Source organism: Oryctolagus cuniculus, chromosome 7, assembly GCF_051225735.1.
Source record: "Oryctolagus cuniculus isolate XC-2025 breed Fujian yellow rabbit chromosome 7, ASM5122573v1, whole genome shotgun sequence".
NCBI classification, from domain to species: domain Eukaryota; kingdom Metazoa; phylum Chordata; class Mammalia; order Lagomorpha; family Leporidae; genus Oryctolagus; species Oryctolagus cuniculus.
This window is the reverse complement of record NC_142873.1, coordinates 153,951,015-153,969,530: the sequence shown is the minus strand read 5'-3', so window position 1 is coordinate 153,969,530 and position 18,516 is coordinate 153,951,015. Positions and strand designations below refer to the sequence as shown.

Sequence of the window (18,516 nt, the reverse complement as noted above, 5' to 3'; positions counted from 1 at the left end):
GGAAGGTCAGATGGGCAGCGCAGGGGCTCAGCCTGCTACCCCGACTGCTGTTAGCGTCTCCCCCACCCCGCCCCCGCCGGGGACCACTGCTGGCATCTGAGGAATGGCCCATGGGTGCGGGCTCGCTCCCTCTCTCTCAAATAAATGAACAAAAACTTTAACTGGGGAGACCGGGATGGAGTTCCGTCTCCTGGCTTTGGTCCGGCCTGGCCCTGGCTTTTGTGGGTATCTGGGGGGTAAACGAGCGATGAAAGACCTCTCTCTCTCAGGTCGATGAACAATTTACAACCAAACAGGGCGCTGGTCGAGTCGGGGTACACCCGTGCCACAGAGCTCCCAAGCCATTGTTACAAAGGCTACGGAAGGAAGTGAACTTTCCACACACACAGTAGCTTCGTGATTAGGAGTCCCTGATGTATCGTGGGGCAAAGGCCGCAAGCCGCCCCTGGGGTGTGGGGGGCTCCTGCGGGCCTTGCAGTAGGGACTATGCGTCTACAGGGAGGGTACAAACCGCTTGCGGGGTGTAGGGGCTCCCACTGGCTTTGCAGTGGGCATCAGGGGACTGTGTGTCTGCAGGGAGGGTACAAGCCGCCCGTGGGGCGTGAAGGGCTCCCGTGGGCCTTGCAGTGGGGACTGTGCGTCTGCAGGGACGGCGCCTGCTCACAGCTGCCCTGGGTCACGGCCCTGTGCTGGGGAACCTCAGTAATTCCACCACTAAAAACTACAGACTGCGGCCCGCAGTAGCACTACTGACCGGCCAACGCCTCCGGGTGCTCAGAGCGGGTGAGGCCCGGCGGGTGAGGCCCCAGCAAGCAGGAGCCCCGTTTACAGCTGGGCAAACAGAACAGCAAAGAGGCAAAGGCAGACGCCCAAGGTTGTGCAGCAGCTGGGGCAGGCCCAGCCGACGTCAGCTCCAGGCGTTTCCACCACCCCCTCCCCCGGCCCCTGCTCCCCAGGGGCTCAGTCCTGGAGTCCATCTCTCCCGGGACAGCGCCAGGATGCGAGGTTAGCCCAGTGGTTGAGAGGCCAGTCAGGGGCCTTCGTCCCACCCTGGCGTAGCTGGACTCCCAGCCCTAGCACCTGACTGCAGCCGCCCTCACCCACCTGCGAGGTGAGCTGTCAGCGGCATCTGGGAAGTGAACCAATGGATGGGAGCTGTCTGCGCCTCTCCAGCCAGCCAGCCAGCCAGCCAGCCAGCCAGCCAGAGTCAGCCAGCCAGCCAGTCAATCAGTCAGTCAGCCAGTCAGTCAGAGTCAGCCAGCCAGCCAGCCAGCCAGCCAAAGGGACAGTGACTCTGGCACGTCACATTCTTCTGAAACAGAGGGACGGACTTGCTTTTGTTAATAAAGTAGAATAGCATTTATTTATCTTAACATTTGCATTATACGTGCTGCCTTCATGGAAAATCGAGACCTCTGAAGGAGTCAATCAGACATAAATCATGCCGGGCCGGAGCCGCTCCCGAGCCCTCCGCCGAGAGGCGTTACACCGAAGCTCGCTTCTCCTTGTAGGTGGCCATCATCTTCTTGATCTCAGCGATGGCTTTCCCCGGGTTCAGGCCCTGAGGGGAGAGGACCGACACCACCGGTGAGCAGCGGGCGGCCAGGACAGGAGCCCCGAGGCCCTGGGACGGCTCCCGGCTCCCGGCTCCGCAGGGTCAGAGCTAAGAGATGCAAGTCAAGGCCTTCAAGCCAGGGCCTGGCTGAGGGCGCCGCTCAGCTCCCCTGGCCGCCCTGCCACGTGGCCGGCTCCTGGTGCGGCTCACGCCAGCAGGCCAACAGGGCAGGCGCCCGCGCTCCGCTGCTCACCCAGGACAGCGTCGCTTCTCGGCCCACAGGCCAATGTCAATATTAGCCCGGCACCCGAGACCTCTGCCGTCATGACCCCGCGTCGGCAGCAGCAGGAAGAGGCTCGCTCGCCAACCCTTCCTAATCGCCTGCCAGAGCCTGTGTGGCCAGGGCCGCCGCTGCCAGCTGCAGGCCGCCTTCGCACCGTGTGCCTGCTGTGCAGGGGCCCGGGGAGTGAGCGGCGAGCGCCGGCGTCACAGCAGGGAGGCAGGCCGCACGTCCCTGGGACCCCAGGGAAACGCAACCGGCAGGAGAGACCTTGGGGAGCGAGCAGGAGAGAAGGCGGCTGCTCGACGCTGGCGGGAGACGCTCTCCCCGACGGCTGAGGGAGGCGGCAGGAAGGTGCACGCTGCACCGGGCTCTGCGCGCTCTCGTGACACAGCCCGAGGTCAGGGCGCACGGCACACAGCCCATAGCCGGAGGGACCAGGCAACCCAGCGCTGGAGCCCGCTCTCCCCACCACACCCACAGCCTGTCCTGAGGGCAGGGGCACGGCCGTTTCCAGGCAAGAAGGAAGGAGGGGGGGCACTGAGCATCCACGTGTTCTAAGACAGCTGTCATTTCTAACTGCCGGCTGTGACCCCAGCCTGCCACCTTGCTGCCATGGCCAAGTTTCACTGCCCCACGGCAGCCTCGGCTTGAAAGGGCCACCCGGCCCTCGCTGAGGCCCACGGCACCAGCACAGGCGCCCGACTGAAGGGCAGCTGGCCACAGCCCCCCACCCCTGTGGGCTGGCATGGCAACAGAGCTGGAACCTCGGGCGTGTCACGGGGCATGTCCAGACCGGGCCAGCCAGAGGCAGCCGTGTGTGCGGGAGGCAGGGGCCGAAGGCCGGGGAGCTGAGCCCTGAGTCAGAGATAAGCTGTCCAGGCTCACAGAACGAACGGGCTGGCGGCTGGAGCGCAGAGGTCAGCAACCGACTCTGGATGGCGGGGACAAGAGGGACTCGAGTCCCCAGAGCTGCCCGTTTCGGATGGCCCTGGGCTGAAGACAGGCTCCCGCCCACAGATCCCTGGGACCCTGCCTCCTCAGTGCCCGTGTCCCCGGAGGCGGCCTGAGTGAGTGCATTCCTGCAGCTCCGGGCTGCCCCGCCCCAGGCCCACAGGATGACAGGCCGGCTCCGGCCCCGCCCCCGCCGCTGCGGGCGCACGGCACCTTGGGGCAGGTCCTCGTGCAGTTCATGATGGTGTGGCAGCGGTACAGCGAGAAGGGGTCCTGCAGCTTGGCCAGGCGCTCCTCCGTGAAGTCGTCTCTGGAGTCGATCATCCAGCGGTAGGCCTGGGGAGACCGGGCCAGGTTAGCAGGGCTGCCGCGTTACAGGCCAAACAGAGCCCGGGGCACTCGGCGCTGCCCGGGCGCCCGGGAACGCAGCCTCGCGCCTCACTCCACCAATGACCCCCGCTCCCTGGTCCACACCGCGCCCGGCGCCCAGGAGCTAAACCCCAGCTCATGAGCACCGCCTAACGACTTCACTGTGCTCGCCGACGGCCTGGGGCACGTGGCTGTCCCCACGCCTGTCCTCGCTGGACTCTCACTGCGGGAGTGAACCGATGACGGGCCAGTCCTGTCCAGACGCCAGCTCACGGAGGGGGACTGACCACAGCATTGCTGGGCCTGCTCCGGCAGCATTACCGACAGGACCCCCTCGTGTCTCAGCGCCTCAGGTCACCCGGTGCAAGTGACAAACAGGACTGCACTCATTACTCAACCTGTCTGAGGCCAGGAGTCAATACCGTGCACGTGGTCACACGATCAGGAAACCTCTCTTCACGAGAAAGCGAGAACGGGAAGTTGTCTTCTGGGCTTCTGGAAAGCACAGACCACAACTCTGCAAGCCCACAGCTTTCTGGGAACAAGGCTGGTGACCTCGTGGCAGCGACCCGGGCCCGTGGTGAACGGCAGCGGAGCCCCACGCGGCCCCTTGCTCAGGGCTGTCCCTCGCCACCTCTTCCCACTGCCCAGCAGGGCAGCTGCCCGAAAGGAGAGAGGGCGGGAGCCTTCTCACAGACACGGGCGGAGGACGGGCACGGCAGCGGACCAGGGAACCGCTCTAGACCCCTGCAAGGCGCGGTCTGCGCAAAGCAGTGAACCAAAGGCACGCTGCGGCCTGGAAGTCACGCGGGCCCGACGCAGCCGACAACACTGAGTGACCCCGCTGGGTGACCCGGCGCCGGCAGCCCCCCCGCCCCCTCCCGCGTCAGGGGAGGCCCCTCACCTGCATGAGCACGGCGGGCCCCAGGTACTTGTCCCCGTTCCACCAGTAGCTGGGGCAGCTGGTGCTGCAGCAGGCACAGAGGATGCACTCGTACAGGCCGTCCTGTGGCAGAGGGGACGCGGCGTCGGCTCCGTGCGCGGGCTCAGCGCCCTCGTGCACGGGCAAGTTCTTGGCAGAGTCCAAGGGGTGCCCCGCACACTTATCAGGTTCATAAAAAGCTCATGTAATTGAAACGTAAACAGTGCTGATGACAGTCCAGAGACCTTAAATCCAAGTGCTTCCTCCTTAATAAACAACAACCTCTCACTTCCCAAAAAGTGAAATCAACAGAAACAGAAAGGCAGCAGCCGGCACGCGGGCGGAGCGGAGGACGCGCCCTGGCAGCCACTGCAGTGCCTGCCCCAGCTCAGCAGGGACCTCGGCGCCCGCCAAGGCCCCACACGCTCTCCACGCGGGGCCCCGGGGACCCTCGCAGACTCCCACTCAGGTCAGGAATGGGAGCACGGCAGGGCTGGGCTCTGGGCCCCGTGGTCTGACTCTGGCTCGCGGTTCTTTCACGCCTGCCGCCTGACCACTCCTGAGTAACCCTACTTCTGACCTGGAAACCAGAGACATGGATCAGAAGAGCAGACAGAAGGGGTAAGGCTCGTCCTGGGAGGCAGCAGGTGATGGCTCGAACGCCCGGCCTGCCGCCCACGCAGGAGATCCAGACCCAGTTCCAGCCTCTGCTTTGGTCTGGCCCAGCCCTGCTGTTGCAGACATTTGGGAGTGAACCAGCAGATGGAAGAGCTTTCTCTCTTTCCAAGTAAGTAAATTTAAAAAAAATTCCCTGTATTTTTCAATTCTTTGCTAGGTTTGGCATACTAATGTAAAGAGCAAAAAATGCTGCGCAGGTGGTGCTTGGTATCTGAGTGAGTGCAACGCTCGGGGGAGCCGTCTGCCCCAGGGAACCACATCAAGGAGACGTGCCCAGCGGCGGAATGCCGGGGGACCAGCTGGGCCAGAGCGGCTGGCTCCACGCTGGGCTCCGGGGGCGTGAGGCCCTGTGGAGTCGGAAGCGGCTGGGAGCAAGGTGCGCTGGTGCGCTTGGCGGAGTCGCAGCGGCTCCTGGACTCACACCAGCGCCGCACTGCTGCCTGTCATGGCCGTGGCTTAGGACGGCCCTCTCCTCGGGTTCTGTGGGGCAGAGCAGGGGAGGCTAAACAGGCCCCAGGGTCTAATGCGCATTCAGCATTTCACCCACACGACTCGTGTTTAGTGACACAGGATCACGTGTCAGCATCTAGGGACCCAGGAAGGAGAGACACGGCCGCTGGCCAACAAGCAGAGAGGCCCTCTCAGGACAGCGCGGCTCTGAGCAAGGCAGGGTGGTTGCAGCAGGCGCAGCAGCCACCCCACACCAACCCCTAAAGACGGTGTCGGCGGAGAGCAAGGCTCCAGCTCCCGGCTGCCTGTAAACGGCAGGTGGCAGCTGGGGTGCAGATGCCGCATCTGCTTTATCCTGTCTGGGGTGAGAACAGCTCTGATGTAACAGCCAACTTTTAAAAGGGAGGCGGCTTCCACGGACTCCTGGGAAGGACGAATGGCACCACGGCAACAACCGGCCTCCCGAGCAGGGCACAGCACGCCGGCTCCTTGGTCCGTTCCGGGCCCGAGGGCTCCTAGCGCCCACCCGGCCCGAAGAGGAGGGCAGGCAACCCTCAGAGCAGATGCCGTTACGTGTCCTCTCCAGGTGCAAGGGGCGCCCAGGCCCCTGCTCCCCTCCCCTCTCCCATTTCCTGCTGATGTGCACCCGGGAGGTTCAGGTGATGGCTCAGGTCCCTGGGTCCCTGCGGCCCACGTGGAGATGCAGTGGCGCTCCCGGCTCCTGGCTCTGGCTGCCCTGAGCATCTGAGGAGTGAACCCGGACGGGAGAGCTGTCTCTGCTTCAAGAGGTTCCTCTCCAGAACACGCTACATGGTCGGTCACCGCCGCGTGCTGCCCCTGCACTGCCACGTTCCCAGCACACTCTGCAGGGAACCCCCCAGCCAGGCCAGCAGGCAGAGCTCCTGACCAGTTTCTCCCGCTCCTCGATGGACTGCAGGTACTGCTGCTTGCCCCCCTGCGACTCGTCCTTCTTCTTCAAGTAGGGCTCGATGGACTTGTACTGCGCGTAGAAGTTGCTCAGGTCCTGTGGCCAAGAGGAAGGGGAGGCCCAGGTCAGACCCCCCCCCCCCCGTGCTCCTGCAGGCCGCCTCCCACACACGTGTCACAGCCCTGTGCTCCGCGTGAGCACACACAGGCTGCAGGGGCAGAATGGGCCCGCTCTCTCCCTCACGGACCCAGGACACACTCTCTGTACCCACCCTTGGACACAGCCAGTCAGCGAAGGGGGCCAGTGCAGGAGGCAGGACGGGGAGCCCACGCAGGATGGGGAGCCCACGCAGGGACAGGGAGCCACGCAGGGACGGGACGCCCACACAGGACGGGGAGCCCACGCCGGGACGGGGAGCCCACGCAGGGACGGGACGCCCACACAGGACGGGGAGCCCACGCCGGGACGGGGAGCCCACGCAGGGACGGGACGCCCACACAGGACGGGGAGCCCACGCCGGGACGGGGAGCCCACGCAGGGACGGGGAGCCCACACAGGGACGGGGAGCCCACGCAGGACGGGGAGCCCACACAGGGACGGGGAGCCCACGCAGGACGGGGAGCCATGCAGGGATGGGGAGCCGACGCAGGACGGGGCACCCACACAGGGACGGGGAGCCCACGCAGGGACGGGACGCCCACAGGAGCAGCGGCTGCTCTCCTTGCCGGGCTCCACGCGAGCTCCAGCACTCGGATTCTGTGCCGTTATTCCCACACGGATTCTGTGCCGTTATTCCCACACGGATTCTGTGCCGTTATTCCCACACGGATTCTGTGCCATTATTCCCACACGGATTCTGTGCCGTTATTCCCACACGGATTCTGTGCCGTTATTCCCACACGGACCTCGGCAAATGAGCTGCTGAGGATTTCCGGGTGCTTACCTTCTGCTATTCAAATTCTTTAATTAAACTGAGGCCAATGGTCTCAGATCCAGGGATTTTCCTGACCCTCCCGGTGACACTGGGTTGACACCGAGGTCCTCCTCTTGCCATACACGGGCAGACAGCCCCATCACACAGTTCTATGGGGCTGGTGTAAGTCTTGGATGTTTTACTTCCAAGCCTGCTAACGCACGTGGGAAAGATGCCCAAGTCCTTGGGCTCCTGCTACCCACGTAGGAGACGGGGGGTGCATTCCCGGCTCCTGGCTTTGGCCTGGCCCAGCCCCTGCTGTTGTGGCCACATGGGGAGTGACCCAGTGGATGGAGGATCACTCGCTCTGTTGTTCTGCCTTTCAAACAAATAAATTAGTAAATCTTAAAAACAAAAACACAACAAAACAAGCCTGGGGCCAGGTTAAGCCCCTGCCTGTGACATGGGTGTCCCATACGGGCACCGGTTTGAGACCCGGCCGCTTCGCTTTGATCCAGCTCCCCGCTAAGGTACCTGGGAAAGCACTGGAATACGACACAAGTGCTTGGGCCTCTGCATCCATGTGGGAGACCCTGAAGATCTGGGCTCCTGACTCTGGGCTGGCCCAGCCCTGGCTGTTGTGGCCGTTTGAGCAGTGAACCAGCAGATGGACGATCAATCTCTAACTCTGCCCTTCCAATAAACATAAGCACCACCCCCTGCAAAGAACGTAAGAGACAGGGACTCACGGGCACGAGGTCCTTGATCACGTACATATGCGGGAGAGGGTAGATTTTTGATACTTTATCGAGGTTGGTGTCGATCCTCCGTGTGCACGCCAGAGTGTTGCCCCCGTTGATGTTCATGGCACAAGAGCCACAGATGCCTGCAAGAAGGAGACCCGCTTGACCACGCCCTCCCACCGCCACACCCCGCCTCCGCTGACTCGCCTGCAAACTGCTCCCTTTCCTCCGTCTTCCTACCAAGAGCAAGGATCTGACGCTGGAGCTCTGGAAACCCTCTGTGACCGCGCGGCGGCCCGAGGCTAGAAAGCACAGGCGGAGTCGGGTCTGGAGCCCCACACTGCTCTAGCTCCGCGCCAGTCACGTGTTTTAGGAGGACACGCAGCTTCCGCTATTTCCAAGCCAGTTTTGGGAACGTTGATTTGAACAAAGGTAACACCTACAGCAAAGCACCTGGCCTGGTCACCCTAACACGGAGGCCTGGACACGGGCGATCAGGGTCCCGCTCTTCCTCCACACCCCTACCAGTCGAGGGACACGGCTGCTCTGGGGCTCGACGCTCGCATCAGCAGACCCAGAACGGACTCCGAGGAGCAGAACCAACTACCGCGAAAGCAAAGCAACGCACGGTGCTGGCCGAGGGCCCGGAGAGAGGATTTTCTGTCTGGGCCTACTTCCTGTGCAGGAATACGGCCCAGACGCTTCAGAGTTTAAAAATGACAACATAATCCAACCCCTGGTTCCACTTCCCTGAAGCTATTTTTTGAAGACCATCAGGCCAGAGAAACCTGACTGCTTGTGAAACCCGCACTGGGTTCCACTCTGTAAGGCCGCGCTCTCCCCGTCTCCTGGCAATCTTAGCAAGAACATCAGAGAACGCGAAGATCCACCTTAAGGACATACTCTTAGTTTCCCAAGAGACTGTACATTGATGGACACCTAGCGTCCAGCCAGAGCAGCTGGCTTTTTTTTTTTTTTAATTAATTTATTTATTTGAAAGAGTTACAGAGAAGCAGAGGGAGAGGAAGAGAGAGAGAGAGAAAGAAAGGTCTTCCATCTGCTGGTTCACTCCTCAGATGGCTGCAACAGCTGGAGCTGTGCTGAACTGAGGCCAGGAGCCAGGAGCTTCTTCTGGATCTCCCACGTGGATGCAGGGGCCCAAGGACCTGGGCCATCTTCTACTGCTTTCCCAGGCCACAGCAGAGAGCTGGATTAGAAGAGGAGCAACTGGGATTCGAACTGGCACCCACATGGTTGCTGGCATTGGAGGCAGCAGCTTTATCCGCTATGCCACAGCACCGGCCCCAGCGATTGGCTTTTATAACAAATAGCTCAAGATTTAAAACAAGCCCAATGAACTTCCTCTTAAAGACTCTCCTGGGGGCCAGTGCTGTGATGTAGCGGGTAAAGCTGCTGCCTGAGGCGCTAGCATCCCATATGGGTGCTGGTTCACGTCCCGGCTGCTCCTCTTCTGATCCAGCTCTCTGCTGTGGCCTGGGAGAGTAGCAGAAGATGGCCCAAGTGCTTGGGCCCCTGCACCTGTGTGGGAGACCCAGAAGAAGCTCTTGGTTCTTTGCTTCAGACTGGCCCAGTTCCAGCTGTTGCAGCCATTTGGGGGGTGAATCAGTGGATGGAAGACTTTTTGTCTCTCTCTTTAACTCTAAATAAATAAGTAACTCTTAAAAAAAAGGGGGGGGTGTTGGTGCTGTAGTGTAGTGGGTAAAGCTGCCACCTGTGGTGCCGGCATCCCATGTGGGCGCCGGTTCAAGTCCCGGCTGCTCCACTTCCGATCCAGCTCTCTGCTATGGCCTGGGAAAGCAGCAGAAGATGGCCCAAGTCCTTGGGCTCTTGTACCTGCATGTGAGACCTGAAGGAAGCTCCTGGCTTCGGTTCAGCACAGCTCCAGCCATTGTGGCCAACTGGGGAGTAAAACAGTGGATGGAAGACCTCTCCCTCTCCCCTCTGTGTAACTCTTTCAAATAAATAAGTAAGTCTTAAAAAAAAAAAAAAAAAAAAAAAAAAAGAGGCTAGCCGGTGCCATGGCTCAATAGGCGAATCCTCCGCCTGCGGTGCTGGCACACCAGGTTCTAGTCCCGGTCGGGGCGCCGGGTTCTGTCCTGGTTGCTTCTCTTCCAGTCCAGCTCTCGGCTGTGGCCCGGAGTGCAATGGAGGATGGCCCAGGTCCTTGGGCCCTGCACCCCATGGGAGACCAGGAGGAAGCACCTGGCTCCTGGCTCGGATCGGCGCAGTGCGCTGGCCGTAGCGGCCACTTAGGGGGTGAACCAACAGAAGGAAGACCTTGCTGTCTCTCACTGTCCACTCTGCCTGTCAAAAAAAAAAAAAAAAAAAAAAAAAAAAAAAAAAAAAAGGCTCCCCTGGAATTAACTCCCTTAACACACAGGAATAAAGTGGAGCGGTAACAATACAGCTCTGCCCTGGGTGTGGTGCACAAGGGTCACACTTCATGATCCTGGCTCTGAGGGTCCTGCGGGGAAAGGCTGCCGGGCAGCACCTGCATCCCTGCGCGGCCGGGACTCGGGCGGGCAGGCTGGTGTCCCGCACAGCACACGGCCCCTGGACGGCAGGACACGGGCGGGCAGGCTGGTGTCCCGCACAGCACACGGCCCCTGGACGGCAGGACACGGGCGGGCAGGCTGGTGTCCCACACGGCACACGGCCCCTGGACAGCAGGGCTTGGGTGGGCAGGCTGGTGTCCCGCACAGCACACGGCCCCTGGACGGCAGGGCTCGGGCGGGCAGGCTGGTGTCCAGCACAGCACACGGCCCCTGGACAGCAGGGCTTGGGTGGGCAGGCTGGTGTCCTGCACAGCACACGGCCCCTGGACAGCAGGACACGGGCGGGCAGGCTGGTGTCCAGCACAGCACACGGCCCCTGGACGGCAGGGCTCAGGCGGGCAGGCTGGTGTCCAGCACAGCACACGGCCCCTGGACGGCAGGACACGGGCGGGCAGGCTGGTGTCCAGCACAGCACACGGCCCCTGGACAGCAGGACACGGCTGGGCAGGCTGGTGTCCCGCACAGCACACGGCCCCTGGACAGCAGGACACGGCCGGGCAGGCTGGTGTCCCGCACAGCACACGGCCCCTGGACAGCAGGACGCAGCCCAACCACCCTAACCCGTCTCGGCATTTGTTAACGAAATAAGAAGAGCTGAACCAAAACAGAAGGCCGACAGTAAAACAAAGCAGCAGTGGGCCTATGTCTGGCCTGGCTTTCCCTCTTTGGGAAGGTATGTTGGGAAGAGAGCTCGTCTGGGGTCCCTGGGCCCGGGCTCCCTGTCTGTTTCAGCCGGGTAAGTAGCCGAGGGAACTCTGGGGTCCAGCAGTCTGCACTGAACCCAGTCACTGTCTCTGTCGCTGTGGAACTCCCCTCGCCCCTGGGCCTCAGCGTCCTCACTGTTCATTTGATGACAGCACCCACCTAGCTCACACGAAGTGGGGCCCCTCGGCCATCAGGACGCCCCCCCCTTTTTTTTAAGATTTATTTATTTACTTGAAAGTCACAGTTACACAGATAGAGAAGGAGAGGCAGAGAAAGAGAGGTAGAGAGGTAGAGAGAGAGAGAGAGAGAGAGAGAGAGGTCTTCCATCTGCTGGTTCACTCCCCAGATGGCCACAACGGCTGCAGCTGTGCCGATCCAAAGCCAGGAGTCAGGAGCCTCTTCCGGGTCTCCCACGCGGGTGCAGGGGTCCAAGCACTTGGGCCATCTTCTTCTGCTTTTCCAGGCCACAGCATGGAGCATCCGGGACTCGAACCTGCACCCATATGGGATGCCGGCACTGCAGGTGCTGGCTTTACCTGCTACGCCACAGCGCCGGCCCTGCTCTGTGTGGTTTTAATCTCATCTGAGAGCCACGTAGTTTTCTTTGTAACAACTTTGCTTTCAAGTAACTACTGGAGGAGTTTTCTTTACATCAGTTCCTTTTACCTGAATCCATATTAAAAATACGCCACTTATCTCTCTGTTACGTGATCCTAACGTGGAAATAAACACAAGGGGCAGGTGTTGTGCTGCAGTGGCTTAGACCACTGTTCGGGATGCGGCATCCCACGGTGCAGTGCCTGGCTTGAGTCCTGGCTATCCTGCCTTTGACCCAGCTTCCTGCTCATGTTCCTGGGAAGGCGGAAGATGATGGCCCAGGTACCCGGGCCCTGTCAACCATGCGGGAGAGGTGGATGAAGCTGTGGGCCACCAGTTTCGGCCTGGTTCAGCCCCAGCTGTTGCAGGCATTTGCAGAATGAACCAGCAGATGGACGATCTCTTTCCTGTCTCGCTGCCTTTCAAACAAGTATGTCAAGAAACAAAAATGTTTTTAAAAAGAGAGCTGCTAGCAGTGGAAAGTGTTGGTCCGCACACTGCCTCAACCAACTCATGTAGCACCGGGAAGAGAAGTCACCACAGCCGGAGACGCTGCCCCAACCCACCCAGAGCACACCTACTGTGTGCACCGCGACACTGGGAGCCCGTGAGACAGACACTGCCTGCAAGACGGGCGGAAGTGCGCGCAAGCACCAGCTGGAAGTGCCCACCGCCCTCCTCACAGAGCTCAGCACTGCGCACAGCGTCAGCTCACAGGCAGGGGCAGATGCAGACATCAGGCGGCAGCAGGCCCAGAACCAGAACCTGCAGCGGGGCTCAAGCAGGGCACACCCGCCACGGAAGGGAAGCGCAGAGCCCCGCTGCCCCGCGGCTGCTTTCCAGGACCTCTGCGGTGCAGCCGGCCGGGCAGAGCGCCCCCGGCCAAGAGGAATGAAACGCTCACCTTCTCTGCATGATCTTCGGAAGGTCAAGGTAGAATCAATTTCATTCTTAATCTTGATTAGAGCGTCTAACACCATGGGGCCGCATCTGACAAAGGAAACAGCCAGGCGTCACGCATATCAAGTTCAACCGCCCCACCCTTCATCACAATGACCGAGACTGCTGGACGTGCCACGCACTTGCCCTCTGAGACCACACTCAGAGGTCCTCCCGCACTCTTGTGCGCGGGGACATGTAGGTGACCACCGCACTGCACACACGCTTCTAGGACGCGGACACTCAGGAGCAGCAGAGCAACGCCTAAGTTGGCAGAAAACTCCGAACGACTGCAGCTGTTGTTTTCCACTTTGAAAGCTCCCTCCAAAGTTTTCCCAAATAATTTACTTAAAATTTTAGTTTCCTTTTTAGGATCCAGGATGTAAGTAGCCAACAGTGGTTAGTAACACATAATATATAAGCAGAACAGAATACGTATCCAGAGAGTAGGAGAAAATACATCACCCACAGCCTCCAATCCAAAGTTGCATGAGCATTCCGCATTCTGGGACGTGTGGGGGCAGTCGTGTGGTGCTAACAGTGCAGTAGGCCCGGGACAGGAGCGCAGGCCTGGAACCCAAGAGCCTGGTCTAAACCCTGGCTCAGCCACCAACCCGCTCAGAGGCCCGTGACATGATCTGTGTCCCAGTGTCTCATCTATGACACAGGCAGCAGCACCTGCATCTCACACGACGTCTGGACCTGAGTTAATCCACGAGATACTTAGAGCAGCGTCTGCAGCACAAATCAGTTGAACTACGATAATCATCACGTAGACTGTGATTGACAGACATTTTACTCTGTTTGTCTGTAAAGTGGGATTAATATCAATGGCACAGGATCACCATGGGGTTAGATAAAATCTCGTAATTTTCATAGTATCTGGCATATAGGCAAGTGCTCAACGACACTGTTTCCTGGCTGGCATCGGTACTCTCGTCCCTCTAAGTTTCTATGCATGAGATCCAAAGAAACATGGCCCCCCGCTTTCCTTTGGTATTACCTGTATTTCTGCCAGCAACAGGCAGACATCCCTTCCCTGGAACCCTTGCTCACATGGAACTGAATCTTAAAAATCTTCGCTGCTCTGATCACGGACAAGTGCTGCCGCCTTCAGTGTTTCGCCATCTCTGAGTGCTACGGAGGTTGGCCATTTATCATGCATTTGTCTTCACTCGCCAATTACTGACTGAAGGCCTACTCTGCCTAGTTATTCTGGGGGCTGGAGATACACTGGATGGAATAGATGAACCCTGCCACCCACGTGGAGCTTCTGCGCCAGGGGCACTGCAGACTTGGCCTGTCTGTGTTGTCTCTGTTTTTTTGGTTCTTGGGACTCTTTTTTTTTTTTTTAAAGATTTGAACCTATCATGTATTGTATCTGTTGCTAAGCCTGCCCCTTCCCTTTCGGGATTTACTATGTGACTTGTAATTCTGGTAATGGAATTTTAAACACACGTAAGATTTAAATGTTTACACTGATAAAGCTGAACACCCGCTCCCACGGTACTAACAAGCCTAACAAGTCCGCTCCCTGGATGGAGGTTTGATGGATATTTGCAATCTTCTTCTACATTAAACATTTTAAATTATTCTCCCCAAATAGTAAAAACTGTTAATTAACTGCCCCAAATCACTGACTAGACCCTCATTTGCTTTTGATTTATAACATTTCCCTCTTGCAGCCTAGACTAGAATCTTATAGAAAAAAGTGAAGCCTATTTTTTTTTTTTTTTTAAAGATTTTACTTATTTGAGAGGCAGAGTTACAATGAGAGGGAGAGACAGAGAGAAAGGTCTTGCTTCTGTTGGTTCACTCCCCAAATGGCCGCAACGGCTGGAGCTGCGCCGATCCAAAGCCAGGAGCTTCCTCCCGGTGTCCCATGTGGGTGCAGGGGCCCAAGCACTTGGGCCATCTTCTACTGTTTCCCAGCCCACAGCAGAGAGCTGGATCGGAAGTGGAGCAGCCGGGACTAGAACTGGTGCCCATATGGGATGCTCTCACCACAGGCAGAGGGTTAACCTACGCGCCATGGCACTGGTCCCAGAATTATTATTTTTTTAAATCCTAATGACCTGCCTACTCTTGTCCTAGCCACATTATCAACTATGACTGTTTCTAAAATGAACAAAGCTAGTATTTGCATCTCATAAACATTCCAAATACAAAGTTGTAAAGTCAAAGCCTCTCCTTTAAAACTGTACACGACACATGGGCACCATGAAATAGCTCACAGGCAAGTGTTCAGTGCAGCTGTTGGGGCACTGCTCAAGACACCCACGTCGCGTTCTGGATCCCCTGGGTGTGACTCAGCTCTGCTTCTGATCCGGCTTTCTGCTAACTAGCATCCTGGGAAGAAGCAGGTAATGGCTCGAGTACTTGTGTCCCTGCCTGCCAGGTAGGGACCCAGACTAGGTACCTGGCTTCTGGCTTCAGCTAGGCCAAGACCTGGATCTTACAGGTATTTGGGAATAAACCAGTGGCTGCAAGATCTCCCTCTGCCTTTCAAATAAATAATAAAAAATTCTGTATATATTTTCTCACCTAAAAAATAATACCATAAATCACATTTTGCTGGTTTAAACCTTTTTTTCACTTGTGTGGAAGTAAAGAGAGAGAGAGGGAGGGAGAGGGAGGGAGAGGGAGAGAGAGGGAGAGGGAGGGAGAGAGAGGGAGAGAGAGGGAGAGAGGGAGAGAGAGAGTTCCCATTTGCTGTTTCAGCTCCTAGATGCCTGCAATGGCCAGGGCTGGGCTGAGCTGGACCGGGGCCCGAAGCCAGGAACTTAGTCCAGTTCTCCTGTGTGGAGAAGGACCCGATTACTGCAGCCCTCACTGCTGTCTCCTAGGGTCTGCATTAGCAGGAAGCTGAACTCAGGAGCACGAGCTGGGAATCAACCCCGGGTATCCAGCGTGGGGCAGCCCACTGGAGGACGGAGGTTTAAAGTCCTGTGTTACATACAACACCACACGTGACATCTGTGTACACAGATGTGAGGCTGCTTTGGAATGCATGCTGATTTCTGCACAAAAGGCAGGAGGAATTTTGATATAAATTGTACTGAATGTGCCAATCAGTGTGGGGAGCCCTGCCACTTCTACATTAGGTCTTGTAACCCACAACACAGGACGACTTTCCAATTATTTAGGCCTTCCTTAATTTTTTGACAATGTTTTAAAGTTTCAGTGCACAAGTCTTGTACTTCTGTTAAATTTGTTCCTAAATATCTTTTTTTTTTTTGACAGGCAGAGTGGACAGTGAGAAAGAGACAGAGAGAAAGGTCTTCCTTTTGCTGTTGGTTCACCCTCCAATGGCCGCTGCGGCTGGTGTGCTGCGGCCAGGGCACCGCACTGATCCGATGGCAGGAGCCAGGTACTTCCCCTGGTCTCCCATGGGGTGCAGGGCCCAAGCACTTGGGCCATCCTCCACTGCACTCACTGGCCACAGCAGAGAGCTGGCCTGGAAGAGGGGCAACTGGGACAGAATCTGGCGCCCCAACCAGGACTAGAACATGGTGTGCCGGCGCCGCAAGGCGGAGGATTAGCCTAGTGAGCCGCGGCACCGGCTAAATATCTATTCTTTAAAAAAATTTTTTTTATTTCAAAGGCAGAGTGACAGAGAGAGGAAGAGAGATCTTCCATCTGCTGGTTCGCTCCCCAAATGGCTGCAACAGCCAGGGCTGGGTAAGGCCAAAGTCAGGAGCCTAAAACTCCATCTGGGTCTCCCACGTTTGTGGCAGGGGCCCAGCACTTCAGCCATCTTCCACTAGAGTTGGACTGGAAGCAAAGTAGCTGGGACTCAAACCAGCTTAGCCTGCTGTACCACAACGTCAGCCTCAAGATTTTATCTTTTTTAAAGATTTACTTATTTATTTGAAAGTCAGTTACAGAGAGAGAGGAGAGGCAGAGAGAGAGAGGGAGAGGGAGGGAGGGAGGGAGGGAGGGAGGAGGGAGAGGGAGGTCTTCCACTTGCTGGTTCACTCCCCAATTGGCCACAATGGCCAGAGCTGTGCAGATCCTTAGCCAGGAGCCAGGAGCCTCTTCCTGGTCTCCCATACAGGTGCAGGGGCCCAAGGACTTGGGCCATCTTCTACTGCTTTCCCAGGCCACAGCAGAGAGCTGGATTGGAAGTGGAGCAACTGGGACTCAAAACTGGCGCCCACATGGGCTGCTGGTACTGCAGGCGGCAGCTTCACCCACTACGCCACAGCGCGGCCCTCAGCCCCAGTGTTCCATTCTTTTGGACTCTGCTGTAAATGGAATAAGTTTTTTCATTTTAAGATTGTTCCTTGCTAATGTATAGCAATACAATTATTTTCTGTTTTTTTACAGTTACTAGTGGAGTTCATTTTCTTTGTAATTCATTAGGATTAGAAAAGCGAGGGCTGGCACTGTTGGGCAGCAGGTTAAGCTGCTGCCTACAGCACCGGCATCCCATGTGGGCACCGGTTCAAGTCCCAGCTGCTCCACTTCCCATCCAGCTCCCTGCTAATGGCCTGGGAAAGCAGCAGAGGTTGGCCCAAGTGCTTGTGGAAGAACTGAATGGAGTTCCTGGCCTAGTCCTAGATGCTGTGGCCATTTGGGGAGTGATGCAGCAGACAGAAAAATCTCTCTCTATTACACTGCCTTTCAAGTAAATAAATAAATCTTAAAGAAAAAAAATGTTTATCTTCTGATATGTTACATAGCAATATTTTGCAAATATTTAATAAAAAATTATGCTGCCACGAAAACACAATAAAGCTATAGGGATTTTTGGGTGTATATGTAGCTATAAGTAGGATTCAAAAGTTGAGTTTCTGAGTAGGATTAGAAAGAAACAGAACTAAACCTAAAATGGGATGCAACATACAATGACGATTAGCAGACACAGAAAGAAAGATGGACAGATTATACATAATCAAAGTGAAGCACAATCGATTTTTTTTTTTTTTTTTTTTTTTTTTTTTTGACAGGCAGAGTGGACAGTGAGAGAGAGACAGAGAGAGAAAGGTCTTCCTTTGCCGTTGGTTCACCCTCCAATGGCCGCCGCTGCAGCCGGCGCACCGCGCTGATCCTGGCAGGAGCCAGGAGCCAGGTGCTTTTCCTGGTCTCCCATGGGGTGCAGGGCCCAAGCACCTGGGCCATCCTCCACTGCACTCCCTGGCCATAGCAGAGAGCTGGCCTGGAAGAGGGGCAACCGGGACAGAATCCGGCGCCCCAACCGGGACTAGAACCCGGTGTGCCGGCGCCGCAAGGTGGAGGATTAGCCTATTGAGCCACGGCGCCGGCTAGCACAATCGATTTTTTAAAGATTCATTTTATTTATTTGAAAGGCAGAGTGACAGAGAGCGACAGAGGTCTTCCATCTGCTGGTTCACTCCCCACATGGCTGCGTCAGGCTGAAGCCAGGAGCTTCTTTCAGGTCTCCTACGTGGAGTACAATTGATTTTTGTGTACTTAACTTGTGTCCTACAACCTTGACGAATTCATTTTACTGGCTTTAATAGGTACTTTTTTTAAAATGAACTTCTTAGATTTTCTATAGACAAGATCATGTTACCCAGGAAGATAGTTTTTGTTTATTTCAATTTCCTTGTATTTTTTCCTGTTTAGTTTCATGACTAGAAACGTCCAGTAAAATTTTGAATGTTTATAATAATATAATAAGTTTTTCTATATTGACCTTATATCCTGTAATCTTGCTGAATTTATTACTTTCTTATAGTTACGTAGATTTTTAATTAAAAAAAATTGTATTTGAAAGGCAGAGAGAGACAGAGATCAAACCTCCATCCACTAGTTCATGCCCGAACACCTACGACAGCCTGGGGTCTAGGCCAAGCCAAAGCCAGGAACCCGGAAGTCAACCCCGGTCTTACACGGCGGTGGCCGGTGGCCGGGATCAAGCAACCGGAGCATCACCTGCGG

The 18,516-nt window shown here is 57.0% G+C and overlaps 1 protein-coding gene across 2 annotated transcripts in view; it reads right to left on the bottom strand.

Moving 5' to 3' along the window:
* Positions 1-1,335: 1,335 nt before the first annotated feature.
* SDHB (succinate dehydrogenase complex iron sulfur subunit B) overlaps positions 1,336-18,516 on the bottom strand; it is a 33,735-nt gene continuing 16,554 nt past the window's right edge. For both annotated transcript variants that reach the window (XM_070079227.2, XM_089301433.1), the window contains exons 3-8: positions 12,575-12,660; positions 7,799-7,935; positions 6,116-6,232; positions 4,063-4,164; positions 3,003-3,125; positions 1,336-1,561 (exon numbers count right to left, since the gene is read on the bottom strand). In XM_070079227.2, the coding sequence (XP_069935328.1) occupies positions 1,484-1,561; positions 3,003-3,125; positions 4,063-4,164; positions 6,116-6,232; positions 7,799-7,935; positions 12,575-12,660 (643 nt within the window). In that variant the 3' untranslated portion in view covers positions 1,336-1,483. The remainder of the gene's footprint in view (positions 1,562-3,002; positions 3,126-4,062; positions 4,165-6,115; positions 6,233-7,798; positions 7,936-12,574; positions 12,661-18,516) is intronic.